This window comes from Triticum dicoccoides, chromosome 4B (assembly GCF_002162155.2).
Source record: "Triticum dicoccoides isolate Atlit2015 ecotype Zavitan chromosome 4B, WEW_v2.0, whole genome shotgun sequence".
Lineage (NCBI taxonomy): Eukaryota > Viridiplantae > Streptophyta > Magnoliopsida > Poales > Poaceae > Triticum > Triticum dicoccoides.
This window is the reverse complement of record NC_041387.1, coordinates 71528180-71541372: the sequence shown is the minus strand read 5'-3', so window position 1 is coordinate 71541372 and position 13193 is coordinate 71528180. Positions and strand designations below refer to the sequence as shown.

At 46.0% G+C, this 13193-nt stretch overlaps 1 protein-coding gene across 1 annotated transcript; it reads right to left on the bottom strand.

Moving 5' to 3' along the window:
* Positions 1–3177: 3177 nt before the first annotated feature.
* On the bottom strand, positions 3178–6310 carry LOC119295082 (4-coumarate--CoA ligase-like 7). The gene is made up of 6 exons (XM_037573412.1): positions 5078–6310; positions 4745–4934; positions 4002–4147; positions 3830–3897; positions 3639–3741; positions 3178–3529 (listed from the first exon to the last, which is right to left on the bottom strand). Exons 1-6 carry the CDS (start codon positions 6074–6076, stop codon positions 3404–3406), a joined length of 1632 nt encoding a protein of 543 aa, XP_037429309.1. The 5' UTR covers positions 6077–6310; the 3' UTR covers positions 3178–3403.
* Positions 6311–13193: the final 6883 nt, after the last annotated feature.

Sequence of the window (13193 nt, the reverse complement as noted above, 5' to 3'; positions counted from 1 at the left end):
CTAGTGCTAGTCGCCTACAAAGCCGCTGGGAACTACCGACCGTGTCATCCCACGATCCGAGCTAGTGCTAGTCGCCTACAAAACCGCTGGGAACACCCAGACCACGTCCTTCAGCCGTGATCTAGTGAACTGAGCAAAGAAAAAACTAACTAAAAGCAGAACCCCAAATGGGTTGCCATGATTGCCAAAAACGATGCCATGACAGGCTTATTTTCCTACTATGCGAGAGACGGGGCATGTACAATGCATAGCCCCAGGATGATGCTCCGCAGGCCATGTAGGATCAGATGTTAGAAAAAATAGGTTCAGATGGAGAAACGGGATCCTCCACAGGAGACGGGTACTTGAGGAGAAAAAATATGGTCCAATGCATAAAGCTGAAAAAGTTGAAGTGAAGAGTAGAGATGTATGTGTAGTGGGAGTCTATTTTCTATTTTTTTTATGAAGCCCATTAGTACTAGCTTGCGTTGGGAACAAAAAATCATTTTTTTTGGAAATGGAGGCGTACCCCCGGCCTCTGCATCATAATGATGCATGCAGCCATCTTATTAAAAAGCCCATGAAGTAGCACAAAGTCATAAAAGTATTACAACTCGCAAGTGGAGCGAAAAAGGAAAAAACATGCTGACAATCACAACTGGTACGACAATATGAAGGATAAGCTCCCTAGACTCCTATCCTATTATGCGACTGTGATCCGAACCGGTTGAATATAGCATGTGCTACCATCTCCCACTGGTTGCACCCAGTAACCAAAGGCTCCCTGGAATCCATAGGAGTGAGTAAGAACCACGTACTGATCCATGCGGTAGCTCTGAAGATGACCTACAAGAAAGTTAAAGTGTGTTGTCTGTTAAATATCAAATCATTCCTACAGTTCCATATAGCCCATAAAAGCGCACATATTCCAAACCGAATACGAGCCGCAGAAGTATGCTCAACCTCAGCTAACCACTTTCCAAATAACGACTCAATGTCAAATGGAGGATTAATGTTGAAGGCTATATGAATCATTCTCCAAAGCAGTTTGGCGAGTGGGCATTCAAGGAATAAATGTTGTATTGTTTCATCATGATCACAAAAACAATAACGTGAACTACCTACCCATCGCCTCTTGATTAAGTTGTCCTTGGTGAGTATTACTTGATGTGGATGAACCACATAATAATTTTGATACGTAAGGGCACCTTAACCCGCCAAATATGCAATGATCTTGAGATTGGGCCATTTAATTAAATTCAAATAGAAGGATTTCACCATAAAACTCCCATTTTTAGTTAATTTCCATTGCATCGAATTTGGGTGGTCGGAGAGTTGAACATCTATCAATCTCCGAACCAAATGCATCCAGGCAGTCCATCGCTCGCCGACTAACGCGCGTCTGAATTGAATATTCAACGGAATCGTTTGGAACACTGTGCCAACGTAATCCTCTTTACGTTGCATAATGTTATAAAGGGTGGGATATTATACGGCCAGGGGTGTCTCTCCTAACCATGTATCCTCCCAAAATCTTGTTGACATCCCATTGCCAACCAATAATTTGATCCTACGAAAGAACAAGTCCTTCGTTCTCATAAGCCCCTTCCAGAATGGCGAGTCAGTTGGTCTTATGGTAACCTGGGTGAGCGTTTTTTACTGTAAATACTTGTTGTGTAGAATTTGTGCCCACATGCCCTCCGGCTTTGTCTCTAACCTGTAGAGCCATTTTCTCATAAGGCATTTATTCTTGATTTCTAAATTCTCAATACCGAGACACCCCTGATCTTCAGATCAGCAAAGAATGTCCCATCGCGCGAGACGGTATTTCCTTTTGGCCTCATCTGTCTGCCAGAAGAACCGAGATCTGAAGAAATCAAGTCGCTTCCGAACCCTTTTCGGAATTTCAAAGAACGATAATAGAAACATCGGCGTACTAGTCAGTACCGAGTTAATTAGTACTAGCCAACCTCCATAAGGCATAAGCTTGCCCTTCCAGCAGCTAAGCTTTTTTCAGTTCGATCTTTGATACACTTTCATTTTTTGTTGGATAACTTACGATGATGAATCGGTATGCCCAAATAACTAAATGACAAAGAACTTAATTCACACCCGAACAATTGTCTATACGTGTCTTGCTCGTCTTTGGCCTTCCCAAAGCATAACAACTCGCTCTTGCGAAAGTTTATCTTTAAACCTGACAGTTGTCCGAAGAGACAAAATGAGTTTCATATTGCGCGCCGTAGCAATGTCATGTTCCATGAATAAGATAGTCTCGTCAGCGTACTGTAAGATGGATACTCCTCCATCAACCAGAGGAGGGACTAACCCCTCCACCTGACCATGCTGCTTGGCCCTACCAATAAGAATGGCCAGCATATCGGCCACTATATTAAACAAGAGAGGAGACATGGAATCCCCTTGTCTCAAACCATTTTGAGTATGAAAATAATGGCTTATATCATCATTAACCTTCATGCCGACACTACCCTTCTAGATTTGAGACCCCACTTGGTTTCGCCAGGCGTCACTAAATCCTTTCATGCGCATTGACTGCTGAAGAAAAGGCCACTTAACTTTATCATATTCCTTCTCAAAATCCACTTTGAAGATAACCCCATCTAGCTTCTTCGAATGAATTTCATGAACCGTTTCATGCAAGACGACCACCCCTTCAAGTATGTGTCGCCCTCGCATGAACGTTGTCCGACTCGGTTGTACCACTGAATGAGCAATCTGTGTCAATCTATTGATATCCACCTTTGTGAAAATTTTGAAACTCACATTGAGAAGACATATGGGCCGAAATTGCTCGATCAGAACCGCCTCTTCTTTCTTTGGCAACAACGTAATCATGCCAAAGTTAAGATGAAACAGCTCCAAATGACCGCTAAAGAAATCATGAAACATAGGCATAACATCATTCTTAATAATATGCCAACATTTCTTATAGAATTCAGCTTGAAACCCGTCTGGTCCCGGTGCTTTATTCAGTTTCATTTGCGAGATTGCATCCAGAACCTCCTTCTCAGTAAGGGTGCGGAGAGAATATCATTCTCCTTCACCTGGAGCTGAGGTATATCTCCAATAACAGATTCATCTAGGGCCACCGTGCTTGCTTCCGGATGCCCAAAAAGTTGTTTATAGTAATTAGAGATATAAGCTTTCAGATTCAATATAGATGCCTCAAGCTACTTTTTGTCATAGGACATCTGTATCCATATACCACCATTGTACGTGCCTTAACAGGGTTTAATAGCAACAATATCTGATACGAGTATATTGGTTGTAATAACATCTTATATTATAGGAGCATTTCAGACATCGGAACTATCCATGATCTATTTATCAAGCAGGAATGACTTTAATGTTCCTCACATACATACATGCATGTTGTAGCTATTTTTTCTTCCTGCCAAACATGTTATAATTTGGCGTTAATCTGATGCAATGCTAACTTAGCCAAGTCCTTCCGCAAGATCTTGCCCGCGGCATTTTTCGGTATGGAATCCACAAGGAAAACACGGTGTATTCGCTTATAGTGCACGACCTGCGACACACGACAGTCATTAGGCTCGGCTATCCTTAAAAAAAAAAGGCTCGGCTATGTCTACACATTATATAGAGAGAAGTAGCCGTGTCAAATACCTAGCTCCTACCTGTTTAGCAACAAAGTCTTTGATCTGCGCCTCGTGCACTTTGCTTCCGGAGCGTCCTACGACAAATGCTACCGGCAACTCGCCAGCCTGATCATCCGGGTACCTGTATAAGAAATAGTTTAACATGTGCTTCTCATGATGGTTGATATGCAGGGAAGATGTGCGACGGATTTTTTACGGCGTATACTTACCCAACAACTGCGGCTTCGTCGATACCTGGGTGTGTTTGAAGCAGATCCTCCAGTTCTGCAGGAGCAACCTGCATTAGACAAAAGTAGAGTTTACATTAGGGGTACACGGTCCGTTCTAGATCCTCAAGTGGTTATCAGCAATTTTGAAATAATAGCAGGTACCAGGTACTACCTGGTAGCCGTTGCACTTAATTATCTCTTTCAGCCGGTCAACCACGAAGAGGAATCCCTCTTTGTCGATAAGACAAACATCCCCGGTTCTCAACCACCCTTCGGAATCTAAAATCTCAGAGGTGGATTCCTTGTCACCAAGGTAACCTATGGAAATGTTTAACAATAGATACAGTGTTTGTCAGTGAAATTTTATATCCACTATTATGTGATAGCAACAGAAACCTAACATCTGACAAATCTGCTGAATGCTCCATTGACAAAAAGAAGATGCAGACCTGGCAGAAAGCAATATCCATCAAGACTAACAGATTATGATGTGATGTTGACTTGCTAGTTTATCATGTAAAATGCAAATTGTCTTCAATGTGTCTGTTGTATTTATTAAATTATATGCACAGAAAGCATGGCTAGCGATTGCTATTTTATGTAGCTCGAATGGCAGTCACCAAGGACTACACCAGTTCAAATGCTTGCCTTCTTTGTGTGCCTGACATATCATGCTTTCACCAAGACAACAAATGAACCACAAAGAAGTATGCCCCCTCTCCCACTGTAAAACACAATTCACCATGCAAATGCATGTGGATATGTACTGCGGATGCCTTGAGCAACAGCTATCAAAACAACATTGCAGCAAAGTAGCATGATTGCTGAAATGAACCAGATGGATTGCTACCCTAATGCATTTTACATGATAATAATGGCACTATTTTCAGCTAAAACAGGTTTATCTGGCTGTACCTTCCATTACAAAAGGTCCTCGGACCCAAAGCTCGCCTGGCACACCCGGAGGCAGAGCATCCCCTGTTCCAGGATCAATAATCTTCGCCTCAGCGCCCTGTGAAAGACGTCCAACTGATCCAACTCGTCGACTTTCTTCTACTCCAATGGAACGGCAAAAACCAGCTGTAGTCTCGGTCAGTCCATATCCCTTTTGCAAGTGCAAGTTAACCCATCAGTAGCCATAAGGAGCATCAATTATGCCAAAAAATAATCTAATTTTAAATGGAATCATTGAAACTTACAGACTTCAATTCTTAGCTAATACTCCTAATAAGAAACAAGAATGCCAACCTGTGAAACAAATACGTGGGGAAATTTATGCGAGAACCGCCGTATGAGCTCTGGTGAGAGGGATGCGCCGCCGCAGAGCACCACCTGCAGGGTTGCTGCGCTGGCAGTCACACTCTTGTCATCCTCAGCTGTTCGCACAATCGCCAACAGCGCCGGCGGCGCAAGGGCTAGCCGCGTCACCCGGAACCTTCCCACCGCTGCCAGCACCACCCTGGTGTCAAATCTCCTCGCCGTGTGCAACACAAGTGTTTGGGCCGCCATTACAGGCCTGAGGCAGAGCACGAATCCGTAGACGTGGAAGATTGGCACGGTCAGCATCAGAACCTCGTCCGGCGGCGCCGGACCAGGCAAGACGCGTGTCGTCATGAGGTTGCGGTGCGTGAGCACCACCGCTTTGGCGCTCCCGGTGGTGCCGGAGGAGTACAGTATCGCCGCCGGATCCGATTGGTAAATCACAGGGGCATCCATGACCAAGGCATCGCCGGGCCCGTGCAAGAACGAGGAGAATCTCGGCGAGTCGAGGAGGACGGCGCTGAGCCCGGGCGGGAGCTTGCTGGCCGCGCTCGAGACGGCGAAGGCGACGGAGGGTTTTGAGAGCGCGGCAAGGTGGGCTAATTCCCCTGTGGTTAGGGCCGGATTGGCGGGGGAGATGACGGCGCCGACGGCCATGAGCGCGAAGTAGAGCACGGGGATGTGGAGGCTGGGGGGCGCGAGGATGAAGGCCACGTCGCCGCGGGAGATGTGGAGGTGGGCGCGGAGAGCCGTGGCGAGGGCGCGGACCTGCCCGAGGAAGGCCGGGAAGGGGACGGCCTCGCCGGTGGCGGCATCGAGGAAAGCGGCGTGGGAGGGGAGCGGGGAGGGGAGGAGGGAGAAGGCGAAGGCCGGGAAGGAGAGCGGCAGGGATGGGGGCGGCAGCGGGATGGGCGCGCGGAGGCTGTGGAAGGTCCTCGTGACGGCGCAGTAGCCGCTCAGGGGGTCGACGGCGGCAGTGGACGGCATTATCACTGGCTCGACATTAGAGGGCAGCTGGGTGGCAGCAGTGGGATGGGAGTGGGACACGACACAGCATTGAGTGCGTGTGAGCGAGGATTTCCACGCTAACAACGAAACTGCTCTTCCTGATTGACGGAATAGTAACTATAGAGTCCTCGAGCATGCCTTGTTGGGATTGGCCTCTCTTCAGCGGACCATAGAAAGGCAGAGATTGCGTCTCATGTGGATCAGAGAAGGAGATGCCAACACTAAACTTTTTCAGGCTGTGGCGAATGGTCGTCGATCCAAGATTTTTATCCCTCATGTGAGGCACAATGGCGAGCTGATTGTGGACCAGAGTCGGAAGGAAGACATCTTTTTCGGAGGCTTACGAGCAACTATTGGGTACAACTCACTCGAGGGAGGTGGACGTGGATCTTGAGTTCGTGGACATGGATACCCACGATCTGTCGGAGCTAGATGAGATCTTTACCGAGGAAGAAGTTTGGAATACCATCAAGGAGTTGCCTCCGGATCGGGCTCCGGGGCCGGATGGTTTTATTGCGGCCTTTTACCAGAAGGCGTGGCACATTATCAAGAACGATGTCATGGCAGTTTTCCTGAAGTTGTTTGTGGGGGACGGTAGGGGTTTTAACAAGCTAAACCGAGCTCACATTGTGCTCATCCCGAAGAAGCCGGAGGCTGAGGAGGTGGGTGATTTTCGTCCCATTAGTCTCACACACAGTGTGGCGAAAATCTTCGCTAAGCTACTCGCGAATTGAGTAAGGAGGAGGGTGAAGGAGATCATGGCGGCGAATCAATCGGCCTTTATTTGTGGGAGGCATTTACATGACAACTTCATTTTGGTTCGGCAAGTGGCGAGGAAGATTCATGCTCGGGAGGAGGTGGGAGTGTTTCTAAAATTAGACATATCTAGGGCGTTTGACTCGCTCGCCTGGCCATTTTTGTTCAAGGTATTGGCCCACAAGGGATTTGGTGACAAATGGTTGGTGTGGGTATCCATACTTCTCAAGACAGCCAACACGAAAGTTCTGGTGAATGGGTGCCCAGGAAGAAGTTTCCATCATGTGCAAGGTCTAAGACAAGCGGACCCAGTTTTACCGTTGTTGTTCGTCATTGCGATGGATGTGTTGTCCAAGATCATGACTAAAGCTGCGGGTATGGGAGTGATGAGCAAATTCATTGGGATCTCGGCGGAGCAAAGCGTATCTATCTATGCTGATGATGTGGCTCTGTTCGTTAAGCCAACGGTGATGGATTTGAGGTTTGTTAAGGAAGCATTGTGGGTGTTTGGGGAGGCGTCGAGGCTGAAGATCAACTATCAAAAATCTTTGGCTGTGTTGATTCAAGGGGAAGAAGAGGACAGGAGGCGTGTGGAGACTATTCTGCAATGTGAGGTGGGGAGTTCCCCTTGTTGATACCTCGGCCTTCAGCTCGCGATCCATCATCTTAGTAGGGCTTAGTGGCAGCCCTTACTTGACCAAGCGAAGAAGGCGGCCCCGACGTGGCAACGGGGTCTGATCCAGAAGTCGGGCCGGTTGGTTCTTGCAAAGTCCGTGATTGCGGCTAAACCATCCATCATTTCATGATTGCGGAGGCTCCTAAGTGGGTGTTGGAAGAGATCAACCAATGGATGCGTGCGTTCTTTTGGGCAGGGAAAGATAAAGTAAACGGTGGTCAGTGCTTGGTGGCTTGGAATACGATTTGCAGACCCACATATTTGGGTGGATTGGGAATCAGAGATCTAGAACTGCAAGGGATTGCGTTGAGGGTGAGATGGGAATGGCTTAAGAGGACGGACCCCACGAGGCCTTAGCAGGGGCTGACCATGATGGAGGACAGAGACGCTAGAGAGGTTTTTGACAGCCTTGTCAAGATTGATGTGGGAGATGGCAGTAAGGTTCTGTTCTGGAGAGATAGATGGATTCATGGTTTTGCGATCGCTGACATCGCGCCTTTGCTACATAACATGGTGGATACCCGTACCAGGAACCGGCGCACGGTGAGAGATGCTTTGGAGAATAGCAGATGGTTGCGGGATATGGCTGGTGATCTCACCTTCGTGGAGCATTTGCAGCTCGTGCACCTCAACCTGGCCATTAACACAGTGCCCCGGGCGGCAGACATGACATACTCTTTCCCTTGGCCGGCCGATCCGTCTGGGATGTACATTGCGAGATCTACGTATTACCGTTTGTGCCAGGGGATTCAGCGGGTTGCGTATGCTTCTTGCATTTGGAAGAGTTGGGCGCCCCTCAAGTGCAAAATCTTCATTTGGTTGGCTATTCAGCACCGCATCTGGACCTCGGATCGGAGAGCTAGGCATGGGCTGCAAGACCGCCCCTCAAACCGCTTCACATGTTTATAGGAGGAGGACAACGCTAAACATATATTGGTCCAATGTGTGTACGCTAGGGAAGTGTGGCATGGTTGCTTCCATGAGCTCAACTTGACTGTGGTACGACCGACCATGGAGGATGAGTTAATGAACTGGTGGTTGGAGACCAGGAAGGGGTTCCGGAAAGAGCTCAAGCGAGGATTTGACTCGTTCGTGATTACAGTGACTTGGGGCTTGTGGAAACAACACAACGCCTCAATATTGCAGAATAGTCCCAACAGCTATCACCATCGGAGCTGGTGGACGTCATCTTGAGAGAGATCCATGAGTGGAGGGAGGAAGGGCTAGGGGTAGGAGGGTTGTCACGCTTTGTGAGAGAGTAGGCTTTGCATTTGTGTGGGGTGTGTTCGGGTGTTGCCGAGGAGGGATGCTTGCATCTACTTCTTGGCGTCTCTTGTATCTTGTTGCTCTTCTTCTATCAAGCTAAGGTACGCTATTGGCGTACTCTCTAGAAAAACATAGAGTCCCTATTTTTAAGTCCTACACCACAGATTCAGATGATAAGTTTCACACGTGTGGCACGAAGTAACACACATGTCCATTTTTACAACTAAAGTGTCCATAAAAACCGTAATCCTAAAAAAACTAAAATTTGCCATCCTAACAGAAAGTTGCCATGCTTCACAACTGAAGTTACCATCAAAAAATATCAGAGCGGAATTGCTTCGTGCCACACGTGTGGCACATTAAATTGATTTGTTCGGTTACCCGCACCACCCGGTTGCCTAGCTCTCAAGGAACGGTCGAATTGTATTTTTTTGTCCCAGTGAGCCATGTCCGAGTAAACTCATAGAGGGCACATGGCTACACGCTCTGGGATAAGCGGGAGACAACGTGTTGTTTTCACAAAGCGTGTCATAAATCCCCTCACCGCTCTCTCCCATGTCTTCACTATCATTCTTTCTCATCAACAGCGCGACGAGCATCAGCAGCGGGAATATTTGAATGGTGAGCAACGGCGACGATGAGTGAAGACCATCTGAACGTGCTTCATCACTACGGCGTGAGTGGACGTCAAGCCATGAACCCATCAGATCTATAGGAGGCGCATTTAGGATATGGATGTCAATTTAGGGTTTGATTTAGGAATAGATTTTGGTGTCGACTTAGGGCTCGATTTGGGTGTCAAGACTTAGGGTTATGTTTGGGAGAAGATGAGTGAGATTTGAGGGAAGGTTGGTTTGACTTTGTGGTACTGTGTTGAGCAATAGTCTTCACTGATGTGCAGTCCATCTATTAGGGTGATCGTTGGTATGAGGGCTGGTTATACATATTGTAGTTTTCATCCTTGTACCAGCTCTAACCTTCTACATGACAACATGCACTACCCATGTGTAATATGCCAGAAATGTGGTAGTGTGTTGAGCCTATGTTCTTCATTGATGTACTCTACAACCAGGTTGGCCCTCAAAAATGCTACTCAAGGAAGATGATTCAAGGATGCAGGGGAAGGCAGCGCCTCCAAGAGGCGTCGAGGGAGGCCGACGAAGTTTCACCACTTCCATGAGAAAGTATCTCTAACTCACTTCTATAAAGGTGCTCTTAGCACCTGGTTGGATTTACTTCCCATCCCCGATGCCTTCTGTCGGCACGTGTGAACCATCATGTTGTATATTTTCTGAAGGCGAATACCAGATGAAACTTGCAAGCCAGGCTCTGGGTTTTTAATCGGAGGGGGTTGCCATGCATCAAGGGTGGCCGGGGTTCACCGTTGCTCATAAGCTACATATCAACTACTTATTGGCATTGAATGTCCTTGTCGGTGTCAAAACCGGCAGACCTTGAGTAGGGGGGCCCAAGCTGTGCGTCTAAGGATCAATGGTAACAATGGATGAAGGGACACGGTGTTTACCCAAGTTCAGGCCCTCTTAAAGGAGGTAAAACCCTACGTCCTGCTTGATTGTATTTGATGAGTATAGGGGTTACAAGAGTTGATCTACAACGAGATCGTAATGGCTAAACGCTAGCTTGTCTAGCCTATGAATATTATGATCCCCCCTGCGGACTAAACCCTTCGGTCTATATAGACACCGGAGAGGCCTAGGGTTACACCAAGTCAGTTTACAAGGGAAGGAAAGAATATATCCGGACACCAATCTTGCTATCCACGCATACAGGAGTCCTACCCGGACACGGGGGATGATTCTCCACTCTATCTTCACGGCCCATCGGTCCGGCCCACATTGGATAGATCGAACACCTGGGGACCCCTGAATCCAGGACTCCCTCAGTCCTAACCCAATATGCTTTCAAGGTCATACTCTTCGACCATTACTTTGCGGAAGTGGTCATTGCTACTTCTTGAGCTTGCATTGGTTTTTCCCTTGAAGAGGAAAGGGTGATGCAGCAAAGTAGAGATAAGTATTTCCCTCAGTTAGAGAACCAAGGTATCAATCCAGTAGGAGACAACGCACAATCCACTAATACCTACACAAACAATCAAACAACTTGCACCCAATGTGATAAAGGGGTTGTCAATCCCTTCACGGTCAGTTGAAAAAGTGAGATCTGATAGAGATAGATAAACAAAAGATAAAATATTTTGGGGTTTTTTGGTTTATAGATCTGAAAGTAAAAGATTGCAAAATAGTAGATCGGAAACTAGTATGATGGAAAATAGTAGATCAGAAAATAATATGATGGAAAATAGACCCGGGGGCCATAGGTTTCACTAGAGGTTTCTCTCATGAAGGCAAATAATACGATGCGTGAACAAATTACCGTCGAGCAATTGATAGAAAAGCGCAAAGTTATGACTATATCCAAGGCAATGATTATGAAATGTAGGCATCACATCCATGTCAAGTAGACCGACTCCTGCCTGCATCTACTACTATTACTCCACAAATCGACCGACTCCTGCCTGCATCTAGAGTATTGAGTTCATGAAGAACAGAGTAACACATTAAGTAAGATGACATGATGTAGAGGAATAAACTCAAGCAATATGATTTAAACCCCATCTTTTTATCCTCAATGGCAACAATACAATACGTGCCTTGCTGCCCCTACTGTCACTGGGAAAGGAAACCGCAAGATTGAACCCAAAGCTAAGCACTTCTCCCATTGCAAGAAAAACCAATCTAGTTGGCCAAACTAAATCGATAGTTCGAAGCGAATTACAAAGATATCAAATCATGCATATTAGAATTCAGAGAAGATTTAAATAATATTCATAGATAAGCTGATCATAAATCCACAATTCATCGGATCTCGACAAACACACCGCAAAAGAACATTACATCGGATAGATCTCCAAGGACATCGAGGAGAACATGGTATTGAGAATCAAAGAGAGAGAAGAAGCCATCTAGCTACTAGCCATGGACCCGTAGGTCTGTGGTAAACTACTCACGGTTCATCGAAAGGGCAATAGAGTTGATGTAGAATCCCTCCATGGTCGAATCCCCCTCCGGCAGGATGCCAGAAAAGGCCCCTAGATGGGATGTCATGTTAACATAAGGTTGCGGCGGTGGAGAAGTGTTTTCGTGGATGCCTCTGGTGGTTTGGGAATATTTGTGAATATATAGGAGGAAGATCTAGGTTAGGGGGTCATCGAGGGGCCCACAAGGTAGGGGTCGCGCCATACCCCCTAGGCGCGCCCTACCCCCTTGTCGCCGCCTCGTGTATCTTCTGACTTGCACTCAAAGTCTCCTAGGTGTCTTCTGGTCCAAGAAAAATCATCGTGAAGGTTTTATTCCGTTTGGACTCCGTTTGGTATTCCTTTTCTGCGAGGCTCAAAAACAAGGAAAAAACATAAACTGGCACTAGGCTCTAGGTTAATAGGTTAGTCCAAAAAATAATATAAAATAGCATATTAATGCATATAAAACATCCAAAATAGATAATATAATAGCATGGAATAATCAAAAAATATAGATACGTTGGAGACATATCAAGCATCCTCGAGCTTAATTCCTGCTCGTCCTCGAGTAGGTAAATGATAAAAACATAATTTTTCATGTGGAATGCTACCTAACATATTTATCCATGTAATTTTCGTTATTGTGGCATGAATCTTCAGATCCATAAGATTCAAAACAAAAGTTTAATATTGACATAAAACGATAATACTTCAAGCATACTAATAAAGCAATCATGTCTTCTCAAAATAACATGGCCAAAGAAAGCTATCCCTACAAAATCATATAGTCTGACTATGATCCATCTTCATCACATAAAATATTCAAATCATGCACAACCCCGATGACAAGCCAAGCAATTGTTTCATACTTTTGATGTTCTCAAACCTTTTCAACTTTCACGCAATACATGAGCGTGAGCCATGGGCATAGCACTATAGGTGGAATAGAATATGGTGGTTGTGGAGAAGACAAAAACGAAGAAGATAGTCTCACATCAACCAGGCGTATCAACGGGCTATGGAAATGCCAATCAATAGATATCAATGTGAGTGATTAAGGATTGCCATCCAACAAATGCAGTAGAGCTATAAGTTTTTGAAAGCTCAAAAAGAAACTAAGTGAGTGTACATCCAACTTGCTTGCTCATGAGACCTAGGGCAATTTGAGGAAGCCCATCATTGGAATATACAAGCCAAGTTCTATAATGAACAATTCCCACTAGTATATGGAAGTGACAAAATAGGAGACTCTCTATCATGAATATCATGGTGCTACTTTGAAGCACAAGCGTGGAAAAAGGATAGTAACATTGCCCCTTCTCTCTTTGTCTCTTTTTTTCAATGGCTTCTTTGGCCTCTTT